Here is a 20,590-nt window from a genome sequence, read left to right as displayed (position 1 = left end):
TCTCTCTCCTCTTCCCCCCCCCCCGCCCATCTGTCTCTATCTCTATCAGTATTTGCCAGGAGTTTTTATGAATTAGTATATTGGTTTTCTAATTCAGTGATTTCTGCTTTTGTACTTCTTTCCTTCCTTCCTTCTCTTCTTCTTCCTTCTTCTCCTCCTCCTTTTCTTCTTCTTCCTTCGCTGCTTCTTCTTCTTCTTCTTCTTTTCTCTCTCTCTCGTTTTGCATATAAAATTCTGTTGTTGGGCACAGTATTCTATTTCTTTTTAAAATTTTTATCATTTTAACACTTTCTTACATTTGTATACATTATTTGGGCCACCTCCTCCCTCCCCCCAGCTTCTGGGCGGAACAGTATTCTATTTCAATGAAACAAGAAAATTAAATTGTGTTATCCAGATCTTCTGCATATGTATTCATATTTTAGTATCTATTTATTCTTCAGCTTTTGAGAGAAGTCCTTCACTATATCTGTAGAGACTTTTAATATGATAATTTTCTTTATATAGTTCAAAAGTATGTTATTGGGTACATATAATTCCAGTATCCTTTTTGTTGGATTGATTCCTTATGTTTATGAAATGTTGTTGTCCATCTTTTGTATTAAATCATTGTTTACTATCAGTGCAACAGTGCCAGATTTTTGGGTCAGGTCTGGCTGGTGTTATCCTCTGCATGTTTTTGCTTTCAACCTTTCTGTGATCTTATATTTAAAGGGTGTCTCTTGTGAGCAGTATATAATTGGCAAAGAAACTTAAAGACAATTCTGAGTGTAGGATTCCAAGTTCACAGTTGTATTTTTCAGTACTTTAGAGATGTCATTTCATTGGCTTCTGTCTTCCATTGTTTCTGTTGAGAAAAGAATTCTTAGATTGTTAGTACTTTATTTCTCTCTGTCTTAAAATTTTATTACATTCTTCTTTAGGAATTTGGTAAGGAGGAGTGTGTATGTGTGTTAAAAAACTTAAACTGCATACTTTATTGGTATTTCACCATTTTTCTCATTAATGAATGACTTCTTTCTGTTTCAAGATGCAATCCTAGTTTCCATATTGTATTTGGTTTTCAGGTTTACCCACTCTCCTTGGGTTTGTGAGTTCTTTAGTCTTTTCCTACTGGCCAGATCATCCTGTAGAACGTCTCAGGATGTCTGCTATTTTTCTCAGGATTTGACTAATGTTACAGGGCCCTGGAAAGAGCATCGGAGGTGAAGTACCCTTCTTGTGGGATTTTTCTGTGCCCTGTGGGTTGATGTGCTTCACAGATTTTTCCCAGTTGAGTATTGATAGAAGAGATACTGCTCAAATCCCAGACTCAGCCCTTGTAGGCATTTTGTCTTGTTCCAGCACGCCAGGCCAAGGTGACTGGGAAACCCACAGGGAAGCTCTAGACCCAACCTGCAGCCTGGAACCAATCCTCCTAAGCCCACCCTAGATTGGGGAGCTCTAGACACCCCGTAGCTGCAAGGACAAGGCTGAATGCTCAATTTTAATCCAGAGAGTCTTAGGTATGCTTCATTGTTGAAAAGAGCTGGCTGATGTAGGGTGCAGCACCCCACAGTTCCTCCTCCCTCCATCCCAACCAGCAGCTCTGGGATCCTGGTGCTTACTACCCCTCCCCAGTCACAGGTGCCCACTATCCCGGCACCTCCTCTTCTTTCCCTCCGAGTAACCCAAGGCTAATGTCAATCTGGGGTTTGGAGGCCCACTATTGAGTCCCTTCCCTTCCTCTCAGTCCAGGGTTTTCTGTACCACCCATCACTGACAATAGGCTCAGGCCCACCTTGCCCTGTGGCTTGGGGTTCTGATATATATTGGCTTATATTTTTCAAGTGGAGTGGTATGGGGAATCCCAACTGTTTAATTGTCTAGAACAGTATCAGGGAAAATTTTTACCATAAATATATTTTCTATAGAGTAAAAAATTGCAAAAAGAGAAACAAAACAACTCTCCAGAGTCTTTGTTCTGTTATGTATGAAATGATGTATTAACTGTTCAAATAGTGGTCAACTGCTGTGCAGCAAAACAAGTGTAGGGCATGAAATACAAGACAAGTGAAGTTTATTTGACAATAACATTAAATTACATGCATCAATTCTACCCTGATACCGCAAAAAAAAAAAAAAGTGTTAAAGCTACATGGCCATCTGTTCTTCCAGACACCCTTCCCACAATACCCACAGGGGAAATGGTGACACAGAGGTTCTTTTGACTTCTCTCAAGTCATGAGTCACGGAGCAGGAGGAACCAGGAGGAGGACAGGAGGGGACTCTGTGCAGGACATAATGCTATGCTTCCACAGTTATTTTTTTCCACCTGTATCAGTCCAAGTCTTGTCTAGCCCTTCAACCTGTCACCCTGGCCATATTTGTGTCAGCTCCTCAAACCAAGCCAACCTGCTGGGCTTAAATTTTAGGTACTCATGTTCTATCATGTGCTATTTCCTACACATAAGTCCTATAGCACTAAGCTTGTGAGGCCAGTCCCTCCCTCGTCTAACCCTCTGGGGTCTTGCCCAGGTGCTGGAATGGTGCCAGTAAACTTAGGCGGTGGAAGATTCTACACACAATGGTGCACAGAGGGAGGTGGGAGTGGGGTACACTGGGACAAGCCTGAAAGAGAACGAGGTGAAGGTGGACACTCAAGCAGCCCTCCCTTGACCTTGACAAAGGCAAGTCCTTTGGAAGGTACAATTGATGGCTCTTTACCCCCTCAGTCTGGGTTCAGTCCCTATTGTGGACTGGGAAGAAGTAAATGAGGAGCATTCCAGAGGCAGTGAGAGTGTCCCTGTGGCCAAAGACAGGGAATCAGCATTGAGAGAGCAAGGTCCCAATCTTTCCCGAGCATCAGGTGCTGAGCAAAGTGCTCTTTTCAACCCTTTAAGGAAGGCTTATTCCCTCCAGTTTTAGTGCTGAGGAAATGGAGGCTCAAAAAAGTTCATGAACTTTCTCTGGTCATTTAGCTAGAAGGTAACTGAGCTGCTATTGCACGCAAGTCTGTCCTGTTTCCCCCAGCACCTCAGACCCAGAAAGAAGCTCAAGAGAGAATATGTAACAGTTTCTGGCAACAGCAGGTCAAATATTAGTGCTGTTTTTCAGAGGACCAGGGAACTTGAGAGGAGAAAGTATGTGTGTGGGCACCTGCACCCAGCCAATAGGAAGCCTAACCCACAGCAAGAGCACCAGAGCGTCAAACCTTGCTTTGCAGGTCAACTCCCCAGTTACAGCTTCTTCTGCTGTGAAGAACCCGAGAGGCCAAGTGTTCAGACTCCTGTCTCCCTAATATCTGTTTCCTCCCTAGACCCTGGAGGCCCCAGAAAAACCCACCACTATGCCCTGAGCCTGCTGGAGGGCCCAAAGACGGGAAACTGACCCTCCACAGGGCTGCTCAGTTCTCCACAGAGAGACTGTCCCAGAGAGGGGTCCAGAGGAAGCTGCAAAGCACTTCCTGTCCAGTCTGGCGCCAGGACCATGCTAGGGCAGAGCTCCGCTGAAAGTCATAATGGGCAGGCAGAGCAGGGAGCAGAGGTCAGGCACAGCCTGGGCTGGTGGGTCCAGAAGTCTCTGGGGAGGTAGTCCACTCTTCTCTGGCTTGTAGCAGGGTGACACCTCACACCTGTGAGGCAGGGCAAGGGTAAGGACAGGCCTCCCAACCATGTCTCCGGCTCCTTCCAGGCCTTGGGTGGGAGAATAGAAATGATCCACTTTGTAACCCCCACCCCACCCTTTTCTAAAGCAGGTCTGGGCCCCTTTCCTACCTGACCACACTCTGGAGGATCTTTCTCTCATCCTGGTCCAGACATACCGCAAAGGGACAGCCATTGGAGCCAATGATCTGTACCTTGTCCACTTTGATCTGTGATGTGCTAATCTGCAAGGTAGGCTGTGTCAGACCCTGGAGACCTGGCTACACAATCCTAACAGCCCTTAGTGCTTCCTTCTCCCAGAATTGCCCATTAGGTCTGGGGGAGTGAGGGACAGAAGTTTGGCTGGCAGCTTCCCAGGGCCAAAGGCCAGGTTAGGGGAGGGGTTCTGAGGCCACCATCAGATCCTGCCTCCTCTCTGGCCTCTGCCCTTTCCCGAGCCTTTGAGGAGGCTACACTGCCCACACATCCCAACTGGGAGAGCCCTGGAGTTCCCTGACATGGGATCCACTTTGCCTCAGACTCAGAGCTCTCCTAGTGGCCACCACACAAACTTTCCAAGCACACATTGTCCACAGGACACCCTTCTCACTCTGACATCCACCAAGCCCTACACCTGTGTGCACCCCAGACTACACCCCTCATATGCCTCTCCTTTCCCAGACACGAGCCCTGCTGCAAACATCCCCCCCCCGCCGCCACAGTACACACAAACACACACACATCACATGTTTACAAATATCTGTACACATACAAATACACGTGCAGGGATAAATGCACACACACACTAACACTACGCACTTGTGCACACACACTTCAGCAAGTCTCCTGAGGGTGTGCCTGGAAGGAGAGGGAAGCCCTTACCTGGTTAAAGCCCTTCTTGGATTTGGGGTTTTGCCTTTTCACCACTTCTGTCAAGGTTAGCGTCAGGGCCTCCGTGCTAGAGTCTGGAAGTCAAGGGTGGTTCAGGCCAGGCCCAGAACCCTTCCCTGCCATGCTCTTCCCAATCCCTTCCACACTCACCTAGCTCCTCCTGCTTCTGGCAGGCCTTGTTGAGGTTGACAGAGGTACAAACTTTCTCCAGGCTGCACCAGCGGCTTCGTCCACTGATGGACCCCTAGAATGTAGCACAGCCAGACCCTCTCAGCCTAGAGACCCTGGTTCCTGCTGCCTTGGGAGACTCTGAATGCCAAAGGGGAAGAGATATCCATTCCCACCCTGGTCACTTTCTCTCAGCACCCTGGGGAGCCTGTGAGGCCCAGAAACACAGTTGGGTCTGGACCCAAGCTCTGTGGAGGAGGGCCCAGGAGCAGAGCTGGGAGGGAAAGGGGCCTTGCACCTGTCTTACCTTGCTGTAAATAATCTGTAGTGTTAGAGGGACGGCCTCACTGTCACCATCAATGCCCAGCCGCTTGCTGCCAGGACCTGTACCACACAGACCCCGCTCTTTACGCCCTGTTGCTTAGCTTACACCCACAGACCCTTAGTCCTGCCTTCCCAGGGTCGTGCATCTCTGGAGCTTCCCCTGGGCTCCCCAGGGCCCTTTCTCCAGGTGTACCCTCTTCCGCAGAGCACCACCTACCTCCTTAGGGCCCCGCCTCCCTGGATCCCTCCCTCCTTGGCTCCGCCTTCTTCTGGCTCCACCTCCCCACCCTTCTCACCAGAAGCCTTGATAGCTCGTGTGGCAGCAGAGTGACCCAGCTCCAGGGAGTGAATGAAGATCTCAGTCGTCTTCTCCCCATCGACAAAGGTCAGCTAGAAAGGGAAGGAGCACGTGTATCAGTGTAGACCTCTTCTCACCGGCTGGGTGGGGCATGGTTACGGGGGACACCAGTGCTGACCAAGGCTTGGGAGAAGGAGCAGTGGGCGAGGTGGGCCTTACCTCTGTCTGATAGACTTGTAATAGCACTGGCCGGGCGGCAAAGCGGCAGTAGTAGAGTAGCATGTCAGCCAGGATGGGCAGCTGGACCGGGGAGCCTTCCAGGGGCCGGGATTCAGCCTTTAGGGATTGCTGTGGTCCATAAGGGAGCCAAGCCAGAGAGATAGGAGGACAGAGAGCCAAAGGCCGTGAGAGGAAGGGAGGCAAGACACACACAGAGGCAGAGAGAAGAGGTTTGGAGGCAACAGAACCAGGAAGAGAGAGAAGGTGAGAGAAAACCTGGAGAGAGGGTTGTGGGTGGGGATCCCAGTGCAGTCTTCATATCCCCCCTTCAGGTGACACTGGAGATCCAGGGAGCCACATGGTCAAGCTGGACAAGCCAGGAGGAAAAGAACTAAAATCTAAAGTCCTCTGGACCCTTCTGAGAATCCTGTCCTGTCTCGGCAGGGACCTCAGCTCTGTCCCCAGTGGGTTTAGGCTCAGTCCTGCTTCTCAGGACCAGGTCCTTCAGGGAGGCCTCTAGCAGGATCCCCCAAACCCAGACAGAGCCTTCTAAGTGAAGCTGAGTGATAGCAGCCAGTAGTCTCTGACTTTGACTCCAGGAACCACTTACCTGGCACAGGACTTCAGGGGGCAAATGCATGAGACCCAACACGTTGCGCTCGTACCAGGGGTCAAGCATGCCGAGGTAGTGGGAGATGTCATTGGTACTGTCCTCCCACAGCACCTTGCCCAGCTCCTGGGACAGGGGACAAGAGTCATTCCCAGCTACCCAGGAGACTTATCCATTCTAGCTTCTACTTTCCCACCCCACCTGGCCCAGGACTGGAGACATACTGCAGGGCAGGGGTGCCTTGGAGAGTCTGTGGGGAGGGGAGATGGCTGCCTCGGAGGGGATGGGCTGGCACTGGTCCCATGGCTTCGCTTCACAGGCACGTAAAAGAACTGAAGCTTGAAGAACCTTGTGAGCAGAGGGCGATTGTTCTCCAGTCTCCTGGAGAGAAGATGGTGAGAATCGAACCCTTGGTCTCTCAGGGACCCTGGGCCTGCCCAGCCTGCTGCCCGAGTCAGAGTGACAGGGCCCTTTACAGCTCTTACCGGAGGTTGCTGTATGCCCGAGCCACCTTCCCTGAGATCCGATCAGAACCAAAGACCACCACCCGTAGTGTGGAAGCCTTGGGGTCTTCATCCCCACTCAGGAAAGGACGGCGGCGCTGATGGCGTGAGGCAGGGGTCAGAAGCCAACCGGGCAGCTGGGTGCTGCTGGGCTGGGGCAGGGAGTGTGAGCGCTGGGCCCGAGAGGGAAGTTGTGCCGAATAGTCCAGGGGGCTGCAGAGGCTCCCTGCCCGCCTCAGTGGCAGGGTTGTGTCCGAGTTGCCCTCCTGGCCCCGAGACTCCTTGCGCATTACCAGCTGGCTGGTACTCTTGAAAAGTTTATAGATCCTGTTGAACTTCTGCCCTGGTCTGCGGTGGCCCCGACGTTCCTGGCTGCCATTCCTTTTTGGCCACTCAGAGGAGCTCTCCTCACTATCCTCCACGTAGCCACTGTCCATGCCATCCGAGAGGCGTGAGACGAAAGAGGTCAGCAGCTGGCGGGACAGTGCTGGCCCTGAGGCCTGGGAGGAGGCAAGCGACAGGGTGGAGTCTCCAGATACCAAAGAGCTTGTGGAAAGCAGTGAGTCCCTCTCAGCACAGTGTCCATCAGTTTCCAAGTCGTCCTCCTCGTCCTCCTCGTCCTCCTCTTCCTCCTCTTCACCATCCCCCAGGATCCCTGGATGCAGTAGCTCTTGTTCCTTGAGTAGGATTTCCTGGAGGATGTCTACAGGGATCAAGGGCACTGATTGGGTCTGTGGTCTTGAGTCCCTGGAGAGGGTGGCAGGCCCCAGTGGACTTGAGGTGGGGCAGGAGAGGATTTGGGGCCCCCCTCCTACAGCTTGCTGCGCCTACAGCATGGTGCAGTGAGAGGTGGTACAGGACCCAGCACCGGAAAGAGAACTCTGCAGTGTGTGCGGGCAGGATGTCCCCAGGGCCCAGGTCACTTCTTACCAAAGCTGTCCTGGTTCCAGCTGTAGGTGTAGCACCTGGCGACAGGGATGGGAATGGTGTGGAGCTTCCCGGGTTTTGCAGTGTCTGTAAGAGCAGGGTAGCAGGAGAAAGGAGCTGGGAAAGGACTGGCAGGAGGCCACTCTGCTGGATGGGCCAAGGCCCAGTGAGAGAGAGAGAGAGAGAGAGACGAGCTTTTTTTGAAGCACACTTTTACTAGCTGTGTGGGTGTGGCTAAATCACAGCCTCTGAGCCTCATTTTACGATGTCCAAATGGGCAAATGAGAAAAGTATAGAACCACCTTTGGTAGTACTGGAGTTTGAACTCAGGGTCTTGCACTTAATAAGAAGGCATTCTACCACTTGAGCCTCGCCCATAGCCCTTTTTTGCTTTTTAGTTATTTTTCAGATAGGGTCTTGCAAAGTTCCATGGGGTCAACCCTAGACTGTGATCCTCCTACTTACAACCTCTTGTGTGTAACTGAGATGCCAGGCACACACCACCACACCCAGCTTACTGATTGAAATGGTGATCTCACTAACTTTTTGCCCAGGCTGGCCTTGAAGGGATCCTCCTGATAACCGGTTCCTGAGTAGCTGGGATTACAAGGATGAGCTACCTTGCCAGGCCCCTTAAAAGGTTTTTTATGAAGAATATCATAAAAGGAATTGCTCCCTTATTCTGATTGGGGAACTGCTGCTGAGAGGACATTTTCCAGGCTTCTTGAGGACAAGATGTGGCCATGTGACACAGGTAGACCCAAAGGGATATGTGCAGAAGTGATAAGCGATATGTTTAGTTTTGACAAAACAACCAAGCCCTGTGCCCTCAATGAGCCCTGTGTTTTCCTCTTCTTACAACTAGGAGCAGAGGCACCAGGCCCACTGGGCTGCACATCCCTGAGGCCAGAACGGGGGATGGGGAGACCAGGTAGAACCCCACTGCTCCAGAGCCTCACCTATAATCCCAGCGAAGCCGGCTTTTTCTCCCACAGCCTGCAGCTTGGTCCTGAGCCATTGCCGGGCCTCAGCTGCATCCCCAATGCCAGATGCCAGCTCCTGGGCTTCTGCGGTCTCCGTGAAGATGTCCTCGAGCTCTGCCAGAGTCTTGGACTGAAAGCCCAGGAAGACACAAGGTTTGTTCCAGTCCCATGGCCTGGATGCTTGTCTTTTCCAGCTCCCAGGGTCTGACCAAGGGCAGCAGTGACCAATCTGCTCCCTGGCCTCATCATCCACTTCTCTATGGCTGGCCAGGGAGCTGTGTGCCTCCCCTCCTCCCCCCACCTCACCTCTACCCTCAGAAAATGGTCAGGAGAGAAAGGGCAAGAGGCAGAGTGCTGCAGTGTGTGAAAAGATCCTCAACGTACCCCAGACAGGGAAGGGCTGCCCGGCTAACTGGTCATCAACCCGGGTCTAGAGGCCAGACCTTCCCGCCAAAGTTCATTCCCATTCCCACACATGTGCCTTCTTTGCAGCGCCTAACTTAGTGCCAGGGCACCGCTTGCTGCGGGCCGAGGTCCTGCTCTGCCCAGTGTGTCAGTCAGGTGAGGGAGGCACGTGAACTGGACACAGCAGCCCAGATGCAGAAGGGGGGCTGTGCCTTTATAGGGGGGGTGACTCACCCCCTGGGTCATACCTGCAGCCTGTGGTGCAGGCTGGGAAGGTCACAGTGGGCCCCGAAGGTGGCCTGGAAGGCATGCAGGAGCAGGGTGGTGTAAGCACTGTGAGGCGAGTGCCCTGGTGTGCTCAGCTTGTCAGCCACAGCGAGAAACTCGGCCTGCACCTCCACTGGGTTCAGCAACAGCACAGTGCTGGGGACACAGAGGACCGGTTATGGTGCCTGGGGCTGGGCAGCAGGCCAAGGTGCAGCTGCACCCTTTGTGCCTGTGTGGCTTAGCTCCGTGGAGGCCCAGGCCTCTGAGGAGCTCATCCTGCATGGTAGGGTATCAGGAAATGAAACTTGTTTCAGCTCTCTCTCTTTCTCTCTCTGCGCCAGGCTGTCATAAAAAGTGTGCTTTTTTTGCTAAGTCTTAGTCAAAAGAGTTTGGAAAACACTCTTTCAGTAACAGTAGACACTGCAGAAAGATCAGGGGCTTTTGACTAAGACTGAGGTTCAAATCCTGACTTGGACACTGGGTAGCTGTGTGACCTTGTGGAAGTTATTGGCCTCTGTGACCTCCAGTTTCTTCATCAGAAAAGTAGAGGCCAGTGTGCCCAGCACTGGCCTGATGGATGCAGACCCCTTCCAGAATCTGAAGAAGGACCCTCAGTCTAGAAAAACAAACTTGTGCACAAAATGCCACCAGCCATTCTGAAGCGTCTTGGCCTCCTTGAAGCCTGATGTTGGTGGCTGGGGTGAGAGGGATGCAGTGATGGGAGTGCTGGGTGCTGGGGTGTTGGGCCAGTGAAGGGTGGGAGGTCCCTGCCCTGTGTCTCCCTCCCCCACATCACTCACACGGTGGAACTACGGTGAGTCCTGGTGGGTAGACCCTGCTCCGCCCTCACTAGCCGCTGGTAGGAGATTCCTGTGGGCCAACAAGAAAGAAAAGAGTGTTTGTGGCCTACTTCTTCCTTCAGCAGTCCCATCCTTGCCAGGCATCTGGTAATCCGGCCAGAAGCTCCAGGTGAGGCTCAGAAAACCTCCGAAGACAGCTGTTATCTGGACCCCCAGGAGCTGGAGCTTCCATGTGAGTTGTTCTTCACAGTAACACCCCCACCCTTTGCGACCCCAAATTCTCTGCAGTTCCTCAACCAGATGGACCCCTCCTATGGCCTGCCCACTCCCCTCCTGTCCAGGCCTTGTCCCCAGATTGGGGATGATAGCCAAGCTCTGCCATGTGACCCTGGGCAGGTCACTGTACCTCTTGGCCTCCGTTCCTCCCTGTGAGGGGTGGTATAGAGAGATGGTCCCCGAGGCCGCTATAAGTCCCCCTGCCTGGTTTCCCGTTGTAGAGTCTGGGAGGGAGCATGGCAGGAAGAAACACCCAGGACGCTGTCAAGTCTCCTGCTGCCAAGTCGTTCCTGGGCCTCTAGCACCACTCTCTGAGGCCAGGCATCTTCCTGTCGTGGGGTGTGTAGGGGACACCTGTCCACCCCTCCACTTAGCCTCAGTGCAGCGAGGCAGCAACCTTCCAACCTCCTGTCTCTGCCTGGCCACCCACACCTGCTGGCGGGCTGTGGACCTGCCTAGGTGTTGGCTTTCTTTGAAGTGTCTGTCCCCCTCCCAGCCTGTGTCCCCTCCCCTCCAGCCTCTCACCTCTCCCTCTCTGACTTCAAATATGCTAAGAAGAAACAAACCAAATGTTTTCTGGTTGTTGTTTTCTGTAGTGTGACTGCAATTAGCAAGTGGCCCCTTCATCGCTGGTTTTCAGTTGTAGGGCCACCATGAGGAGAAGATAAAGCCTTCTACCTCCTACTGACCAGGGTGAGCAGAGGCAGGGTCAGGGTGTCAGTGAGGTCAGAGAATGGAAATTGTCATGGGGAAGTCCCTGTTAGGACCAGGCCACACAGGTCTGGGACTGAGTTGGAGAGCTGAGGGACACCCCTCTGATAAGGGAAGCCAAGACTGGGGATTGAGACAGGTATAATAAGCACAAAGGCTGTGATTTTTCTTTAACAATGATATCGTCCTCAGACAATATCATTGTCACACTGTTAGAAAGTGTGAAAGTCCCAGATGCAGTGGTTGTTACCCTCAGGACGTGGGACGCCACCTGGTGGTCACTCACATACATTGCAGAAAAAGCGTGTCCTGCGTGTCCGTTCCCCTCCACTCCCATAATAATACACAGTGGAGATCAGTGGGTGCCCCACTGCAGCCTCCCTGACCACAGTGCACAGGCAAGCAAATCTTTCAACCTTAATTCGCTTTTCTTTTATTATTTTTTTCTTTGTGAACGCAGGGCTGAGCAAGCTTTGCACCACTGAGCTGCATCTCTAGCCCTATTTAATATATTTAAAGGGTAATCCACACCCCACTGACCTCTCATCTTCATCCCGCTCTGCCCCTGCTGACCTAGGACATGCAGCTGGTCCCACTCTGGGTGCAGTGGATCATGAAGTCCCTCTTCCTCCGCACGAGGGTGCCTCTGAAGCACCAGCTATCAGCTTCCTACCTTGCTGCCTCCTGAAACTGCCCTTCTGCAGCTCATCAGTGTCTTCCTGTCCCCTACTCAACCACTCAACCCTCTCGTCTTCTTCTGAAACTTCTGCCTTTGGAGTGTGGGACGCTGTTGAGGACATTCTCCCTGTAACTTGCCCTTCTGTAGTCTCCATGGTGAGATGCGTTCCCTAGCATCTCACACTCCGCACCTGTGCATCTTAGGACATTTTTTGAGACTGTAGTAGTTAGAGCTGAGAATGTTTTCTCTTGCCACGTGGACTCCATCTGGTTGTTTTATTTCATTGCACTATTGGGGGGCATTTAGGAGGACCCCTGGGCCTCCTGGCATACCCTAATTCCAAGCTGTTTTTAGGGCTATTGGCCAGTCTGACTATACAAGACACTAACTGTTCCCAAATGGAGCATACAATTCATCAGATAAAGTCCTCCAACTCTACTCTACCAAGCCAACTCTCTTGGTCTCTTTTGGTAATGGACCTCACTGCTTATTATGGGGTGAAGAATTAGGAAGGAATGGATTGGTGGACTGGGGCCTGAGCTGGGAATATTTTTCACAGATATTTTGTCACAGTGGCCAGTTTGAGGCCAGCTTGGGCAAAAAGTTCATGAGAACCCATCTCAACCAATATTGTGCATTGTGGCATGCAGGAAGTGGGACTGGGGTTCAGGCCAACCTGAGCATAAATGTAAGGCCCTATTAAAAGAAATAGCTGAAGCAAAATAGCCTAGGGGTGTGGCTCAAGTGGTAGAGAGCCTGTCTGGCAAGCACAAAGCCTTGAGTCCAAAACCAGGTACACCAAAAAAGAAGTAAAAAAGCACTGCAGTGTGAAAGGGGCTTTGGTCTTGTATACTTTGGCGCAAACTGACTCCAAGCCGGGTTTGGAAATTGGATCAGGAACTCCCTAACTACTGGTATATGTTGTGAGGTTAAAAATGTCTCCTAACATCCCTCGAGCCGGATGGACCTCGGTTTTCGTTATAGTACTTGGTGACACCAGCAAAGCCACAACTGCTTGGGGCAGTATCAGTCCCAAGATCAAGTCCTCAGGTCCACCCTCCTGTTCTCCACTGGAGACGCAGGTGGAGCTTGGGTCAGCAGAGGCCTCCCTTCCTTTGATTTCACATTGCACTCTTCCTGTGTGCTACAGTTTGGATCTTAAATGGTCCCCAAAGGCTCAGGGCGCTGCTCTTGGGAGGTGGGAGAACCTTTGAGAGTTAGGACCTTGGAGGTCTTCAGGTCACTGGGAGCGTGCCATCAAAGAGGATTGTGGAACCTCATCCCCTTTCTCTTCCTCTCTCTTGCTTTCTTGTGATGAGGTGAGCAGATTTTTCCACAATGATGTGTTGCCTCATCATGGGCTCAAAGCAATGGAGGCCACTGAATTATGAACTGGAACTTCCTAAACTGTGACCTCAAACAATGCTTTTCTCTTTATAAGTTAATCATTTCAGATATTTGTCACAGTGATGGAAAGCTGACACAAACACACTTGTCACCTTAGCAGATGGAACCAACTTTCTGAGATTACTTCTTAGACCAAGACTGCAAGAGCTGAACACAACAAACAACCTCACCTGTGTTGTTCCTGTGTCAGGTCCTAGCAAGTAGACGAAGAGGAGCCACCCCAGATGGGCAAAGAACAGACACAGGCGGGGAGGGTGGGATGGGCAGTATGCAGTCACAGTGAAGTTCAAACTCTTGGCCCAGGCATTCAAGACCCTTCACAGTTGAGCTATATTTGCCCATCTAGGCCTCCAAATACATGGCCACTCTGCAGAGAGCAACTAACAGTGAAGACAAAGGACACAGGAAAACCACCCCTGCTGCCATCAACCAAGGATTGGTATTGAGTTAGTGAAGCACTTGCAGACACAGCCACACCGAGGATGCGGGGAGATACCTGGGCAGAGGTGAAGCAAGCAGCAACAACACTTTGACACCATTTCCTCTTAAGGGGAAAACAGAAAGATCCCATGGAGTCACAGCGCTAATGTGAAGCAGGGCCCAGCCTAACTCTATGGCAGTCCCCAAAGGAGACCATGTTAGTTCTCCAGGATCTTATAGTTAACAACAATTTGAGCGACCTAGCCAAGCCAACCCAGGAGTGAGGTCCCAGCAACAGGGTTACTCTTACACTTTTCTCCCAGCCAGAGCCCCCTGGGCAGCACCTTCCTGCTCCCCATCTTTAGGGTCCTGGATTCTAGAAGAGCTACAGGAAGTGGGGACTTGAGGCCATGGAGCCTCAACAGGCCCTAGCAGGAAGGTGCAGAATGGCTCAGGTGGCTAAGCCAACACTGGGGAGAGGCCCTAATGTGACCAATCTGAGTTTTATGTCACTCTTGTAAGTAAGCCATATATGGTGGAAAGTCCAGGAACTTCTAGGCATCTGCCCCAGTAGTCATCCCTCTTTCTTCTTAATGAGGCACTGAGCTTAGTTGATAAAAGTCACATTTATCAGCCTCCTATAAAGAAGGTGTTGGGTGGGCCCCTTTTACAATTCCCCCATCGCCTTTTCCTTTCTGTTAAGTGGAATGTGAGCTTAATGGCCAGAGCTCCAGCAGTCATCTTAGACTAGGAAGTGCCTGTGAGGACAATGCCCCCAGCTAAGGATGGTGGAGCAGAAAATGAGAGAGGCCAATCTAGTGGTTTTGTGTGCTCACGGTGCCAATGCTGGACTGTCTTCTTCTAGAGCATGTGTGTGTGTGTGTGTGTGTGTGTGTGTGTGTGTGTGTGTGTGTGTAAGAGAAAAAAATAAACCTGTAAGTGTAAGTCACTGTTATTTTGGGCTTTCTGTTAGTCAGCTTAGTCCTGACCATATCCTGTGATTTATGGAAAGCCTGTTCTTTGCCCTTGTCCCTAAATCTGCTCCCTTCACTATCAATGTCAAGGGTTTAAACCTCTCACTCTATCATCAGAGACAAAAAGTATAACATTCAAATGTCTATAATGTCATCATCATCACCCAAAGCCCTGCTTTTGACAAGAGCAACTTGTCCAAGGTCATCAGCTAGTAAGTGACACAGCACAGGTCTTTGGAACTGAGGTCCAGGTTCCTTCTTTCATACTAGACTAGCTTTGACAAGGGACATTGAACTTGTCTGAGTTTTCTTCTGTATGAAATAGGAATAGTATTGCTTGTCCCTCCCATCCTCCAGGGCTGTGGTCTGGGTGAGATGCAAGTATTATGGTCTGCATTGCCATGTAGCACAGAATAAATACTCAACAAACATGTGTCTGAGCCCACGAGGGCTGTGGGGGGCAGGACCCAGCAATGATGTGAGATTTCCTGCCACCCCTAGAGTGCAGGCAGGAGGTGACCCCAATGTGGGGGGAGTCAGGAAGAAGGGGGAGGCCCCAGCCCTGATAACCAGCCCACTTCCTCTGTCACCCAGCCACAATCTCCATGGCAGCCGGATCCTTGAAACTCCATGGGTGAAGGGCCCAGCTCCTCACGTCCTTGTTGCCTTTTCCTTATGACCCTGCCAGGACCTGTCTCCTAAGCTAACACCCCAATGCCCACTGTCTTCGTGATGTGAAATCAATGTAGGCAGCATCCATCCACACAGAGTGCTCTGAGAGGAAGCCATCATCGTGCTGCCATTTACAGATGAGGAAACTGAGGCATGCATAAGTTAAATGTCTTGCTAAGGGCTCCAGAGCTAGCGAGCTGCAGACTCAGATTCAGGACTTGAAACTACAATGGCCTGGTACCAAGCACAGGTGGTCATCTGGCTCTCCTCCAGGGCCTGAGTTCACTGGCTTCCATTCCCGCCATCTCCTACCTCCTCCTGCTGCCTCCCTCAGCTGGGATTACTAGGGGGCCAGGGACTCAGGAATAAGCACCATCAAAATCACACCAAAGCATTTTCTAACAAGCCTACTGCAGGGGCATGTGGGAGAGGTAATTTTATTTAACTTCCTGCTTGCTATGGATTAAGGCTCAGCTTCCATGAAAGTAGAGGTTAACTTGTGGAAATGAGATAAGGCAAGTGATTTTTTTTTTGTTTGTTTGTTTAGTAGAAAAGATAACCCCAAAAGTTCTGGTTTTAGCCAGCCCAAGTATAAATAGGAGGATTGAGGTTCATGCCAACCTGGGCATAAAGTTAAGACTTTATCTCAAAAATAACCAACACACTCAGGCACTGGTGGCTCACACCTGTAATCCTAGTTATTTAAGGAGGCTGAGATCAAGAGGATCATGGTTCAGGGCCAGCCCAGGCAAATAGTTTGTGAGACCCTCATCTCCAAAATAACCAGAGCAAAAATTAACTGTAGATGTGGCTCAAGCCATAGAGTGTATGCTTTTCAACTGCAAGGCCCTGAATTCAACCTCCCAATACTACCAAAAAAAAAAAAAAGGTTTTATTCCCCTGTCTGATAGCAATTACTTTTGTATCTAATTCTGCCATCTTATTCTAGTTTATATGAGAAACTGAGGTAAGTTTCTTGAAGCCAGCTCTACTACCTGGCTGTTCCTTCAGCCATGAGTAGAATCTCTCTCCAGTACAGGTTCTGTTGACTAGAATTCCTTTTCTAGGAGGCAAAACTTTTCTTTCCTTCTACAATTTCAAGAGTATTTGTGTGCATTTTAAAACTGTTTGAAAATGATTCTTTGACATGAGAGAGTGCTAATGGTTTCCTATTTCAGTTCTGCTTTCCCTCTAAGAGGAGAAGTTTCTAGCATGGGCAGCATGGCGGGAATTTCCCTCTCCAGGCATCTGCCCTCTCCCTGGTCATCGGGGTATAGGAAGCCTTGCATGGTCCAGGGGCAATGTCAAGAAGGCCTCAGCAATGAGTGAGGCTCTGAGGACCCTCATTCCATTTCCATCTCCAGTGGCTACTCTGCCTGACTCTTGTCACCCAGTCTTAGCTCCTCATCATCACAGGGTTGGGCCTTACCACCACCTGCCCCTCCATTCCACATCTACCCAGAACCGAGCTCCTTCCTAGGCACCCACAAAAATACCTCAAGGCCTAGCGTGCATTCATCTGAGGTGAGCCATCTGGTTCTACTTGAAATTGGGAAGTGGTCTTCCCACAGGTGACACCCCTCCTCTACCTATCATCTTTCTTACCCACTTCAAAATAAGGAGTCCTTTAGATCTTTGGTACACACTGAGGGCCCTGCCAAGCCATTTGTGTTTTGAATTCTTTCTCTTGAAATTATAGAAGGAAAGAAAAGTTTGCTTCCTAGAAAAAGAATTCTAGTCAACAGCAAGAAGCTGTTGAGGGGAAAAGGGAGGGGCAATGGGAGAAAAGAATGAAAGAGATTGACATTAAACTGCTTTGTTCATTTAGGGTGCCTTGGGAAGTTAGGTTGGCAGACTGCCTATTATAAGGTGCCAGAGCTCCTTTCTAAGTCTTCTTCGTCAGGGCATCCTGGATCTCTTAACTCTTTCAACGCATGAGAAGAGAATTATTTTATAGGTGGACTTTGGGGTTGGCCAATCCCTTATCTGCTCAGCTCTTTTGTAACAGCAGACAGCTGATTGGTTGGTAGACAGCAGATGGCTGGTTGGGGAACAGACAGATCAGCTGATTGATTGAGGAAGGAGGTGATGGTGCCTTCCAAAGGTATTTATAAACAGAACCTCAGACCTAAGCTTTGTGAGTTGGAGAATAAGATTTGAAACTTCTATCCTGTGTGTTTAATGTGTATGATAGCAATTAAATGCTACCAATACTAAAATGGTCCTGAAGCAGGAATATATTTTAATGGAAAAACAAAATCAGGGTACAACTTTGGGGCTGCCTTTTTTTTTTACTCAATGAGTTAGTCAACGCCTTTTGATCTAAGAAACTGTTTTTACAATATCTTTTTTTCTTTTCTTTTTTTTAAATACTGGGGTTTGAACTCAGGGCCTTGTGCTTGCTAGGCAAGTGCTCTACCACTTCAGCAATGCCTCCAGTCCTTTTTGCTTTGGTTATTTTTTGAATAGAGTTTCATGTTTATGTTTGGGCTGGCCTGGACTGTGATCCTCCTATTTATGTTTCCCATGTAGCTGTTTTTGTTTTTTTTTTTTTTCTGGTAATGCTAGGGTTTGAACTAAGGACTTTGAGCTTGCTAGGCAGGTGTTCTACCGCTTGAGGCATTTCCTCAGTCCTCCCATGTAGCCGGGATGACAGGCTCATGTGACACCACACCACACGGAGCTTTTATTGTTGGACATGAAGTCTTGTGAACTTTTTGTCAGGGCTGACTTCAAACCTCAATCCTCCCAACCTTTTCCTCCCAAATAGCTAGGATTATAGGCTTGAGTGACTGTATCCAGCTACAATATCATTTTTAATAAGTGAATAGCATTCTACCAAATGACTTTGCCACAGTATACCGAACCATGTTCAATAGTTAGGTTTTTGACATTGGCTGACGATTAGGAAGAAGGCATCGATGAACATCCTGTAGCTAAATCTTTGCACATCCATAGTTATTCAGCAGAATCGACTTCTAGGAATGTGGGGAAAGGGTCCTGTTGCTGATGTCTTAGCCAACCCAGCCCCTCACCATCTTTTAGAAAAAAATCTTTGCCCATTTGATAGGGAAAAGTGTCTTACTCCTTCATTTTATATTTGTAACTAGTGAGGGTGAATATTTTGGGTGGCATTGCTCAGCCATTCACGGTTCTTCTTTGAAAGACTTGAATCAGGTCCTTATTTATATTTCCACTGGTGTGTTTGCCATGTTTCAAACTGACTCATAAATAGTATTTATGGGTTTGATATATTAATTTTTGCCTCAAATACTATTTTTTTACTTTGTCATGTCATTTTACTTATGGGGTTGCCAAGTACAAGCCTTAAGTACTATGCTTTGAACTCTTTATCACTTTTGTCTTGGGGATGTGTTTGACAAGTCTTCTCCAGTCTAGCTCATAACCTAGTTTCTTTCTACTGCTTTTAAGATCTTGTTTTCCACACTTACACCTTTCACCTACAAGCTCTTTTATGGTTGAGATGGATCTCCATTTGTGAAAAATAGAATTCTAACTCAACATTTTAATGACCTGCCAAATATCCTATACCATTTGTTAAATGACTGCATATTCCATCACTGATTTAAGGATGCCACTTGGTGAATGATAAAGTTTTATATATGTAATCTGTTTCTAGATATATTTTGTTCCATTAATCTACCTATTCTTATGCCAATAATACATGCCATCTTAATAACCACAGCCCTATGGTGCCTTTAAAGACTGAATAAGGGAACTATCTCATTCATACTCTTCTTTAAGAAGATATAAAAAGCCAGGCATGATGGCACATTCCTGTAAACCCTGCACTCAGGAGGCTAAGGCAGGAAGACCACAAGTTCAAGACTAGTCTCGAAAAAAACCCAAAACCAAAACCAAAACCAAAAAACCAAAAACCTCAAACCTATAAATAAATACATAGTAAATAAACAAGAGTTATTGTAGAGCATTTACTCTTTCAAACAAACTTTAGTTGTTTTTTAAGTTTTAGGAAACTTGCTGGTGTTTGGATTGTGGTTACATTTACTTTCATAACGAGATGTTACTACAATATTGATTCAATTCACCAATAATGTCTCTTCCATTAATTGTCCTTCAGTAAAGTTTGTTTTCCTTGTGTGGATTTTAACATTTCTTTTATACTTTTAGTTGCTACTATCCATTGGTTTTTTTCTCTGCTACGTCTTCTTCCTGGGTTCTGGTATGTGGAAGGCTCTCAAGCTACCTGTTTTCTAGTTCTGACAGTTGTTCACTCCTGTGACTCTCTTAGACTTGACAGGTAAGCATTTGTTTGAGATCTAAATGATTAAAATGTTATCTTTTCCAGTAGAGGAAACAGTCTTCATTTTTGTCTTTTGCATAGGCAAATGCCTAAGCAAAGACAGAATGAGAATTGAGTTTAATGGAAAATGCCTCCAGTATTACACTTTGGGCTTTTGCCATATTTAAAATACTTCTGTGGTAATAGTTTCCATACTGAGGGGTTTTGAATATCAGGAATAGGTGTGGAAGTTTGCCAAGTGTTATTGAGATGTTCTATGACTCTGTTCCTTGGAATAGTAACATGACTTACTCTTATATGGGGCTACCTTTCAGTAAATCATACTTGACTGTGTTTTCTCTTGTGCTTTCATAGTTTTCTTAGGCTTCATTCCCATATATCACAGAATTTGCAATTTCTCAAGAATGTCTACTTTTCAGATCCCATGTATGAAAACTTGGAAGTACTAAATCCTTGTCTACCCTTATCATGGTGGTTGGTCATCAACCTGTCCATTCCTAGCCTCAACCACCTTCCCTGGCCAGAACTGAGTCAACCCACTGATTCAATAGCCTCTTTGCTCATGGGACAACAGAATAATAAGAAAGGACCTCTTATCAGTATTCCATGGCTTCTCTGGCTGACCTGCACAACCTTAGAGACACCTTGGCTAAGCGGAGCAGAGGTGTAGGCCAAGTGGTGGGCATCCTTGCCCTGAATGTGTGCTCCAGCTTTCTCCAGTGATTCCTCCTGTGTTACCTCCCATGTTTACTGCTTTAGCTTTGCAAGCTCAGACATATGATGCTGCATGCACCATGAAGAAGAGACTCTAAGGCTGTGATGCAGGGCATGGGTAGAGATGAATCAAGGTAAGGAGGGTCAGATCAAAAAAACCGTATCAGAAGAGCAAGGATCATCCTGACCACATGAGCTCTCCCTTGCACTGGCCTCCTCAGCACTAACCTGGAGCCTTGAGTTCTGCATCGATGAAGGTGAGCAGTTCCTGGCAGATGCTGCAGTAAGGAACAGGCCATGTCAGGAAGCAGTGGTAGGTGCTGGCTGCCTTCAGAAGGAGATCTGAGTCTGGTGGGAAGTGTGGAGTCTAGGAATGGAGAGGGGGCAGCAAGAAGAGAGGTCTAGATGAGAAAGAGCTCACTGATAGTCCAGGA

General features: G+C 48.8%; 1 protein-coding gene across 7 annotated transcripts in view; it reads right to left on the bottom strand.

Moving 5' to 3' along the window:
• Pik3r5 (phosphoinositide-3-kinase regulatory subunit 5) overlaps positions 1-20,590 on the bottom strand; it is a 79,119-nt gene that overhangs the window by 9,782 nt on the left and 48,747 nt on the right. For 2 of the 7 annotated variants that reach the window (XM_020186164.2, XM_074046868.1), the window contains 15 exons: positions 20,385-20,523; positions 10,019-10,088; positions 9,200-9,374; positions 8,523-8,676; positions 7,567-7,710; positions 6,619-7,339; positions 6,358-6,514; positions 6,134-6,259; positions 5,524-5,652; positions 5,303-5,396; positions 4,990-5,066; positions 4,665-4,758; positions 4,506-4,588; positions 3,756-3,868; positions 27-3,613 (listed from right to left, as the gene is read on the bottom strand). In XM_020186164.2, the coding sequence (XP_020041753.2) occupies positions 3,472-3,613; positions 3,756-3,868; positions 4,506-4,588; positions 4,665-4,758; positions 4,990-5,066; positions 5,303-5,396; positions 5,524-5,652; positions 6,134-6,259; positions 6,358-6,514; positions 6,619-7,339; positions 7,567-7,710; positions 8,523-8,676; positions 9,200-9,374; positions 10,019-10,088; positions 20,385-20,523 (2,418 nt within the window). In that variant the 3' untranslated portion in view covers positions 27-3,471. Of the gene's footprint in view, positions 1-26; positions 3,675-3,755; positions 3,869-4,505; positions 4,589-4,664; positions 4,759-4,989; positions 5,067-5,302; positions 5,397-5,523; positions 5,653-6,133; positions 6,260-6,357; positions 6,515-6,618; positions 7,340-7,566; positions 7,711-8,522; positions 8,677-9,199; positions 9,375-10,018; positions 10,089-20,384; positions 20,524-20,590 lie in introns of those variants that run through there. The other 5 variants (XM_074046870.1, XM_074046869.1, XM_020186165.2 and 2 more) reach the window with 5 other exon arrangements.

Source organism: Castor canadensis, chromosome 11, assembly GCF_047511655.1.
Source record: "Castor canadensis chromosome 11, mCasCan1.hap1v2, whole genome shotgun sequence".
NCBI lineage: Eukaryota > Metazoa > Chordata > Mammalia > Rodentia > Castoridae > Castor > Castor canadensis.
This window is presented reverse-complemented; position numbering and strand designations above follow the sequence as displayed.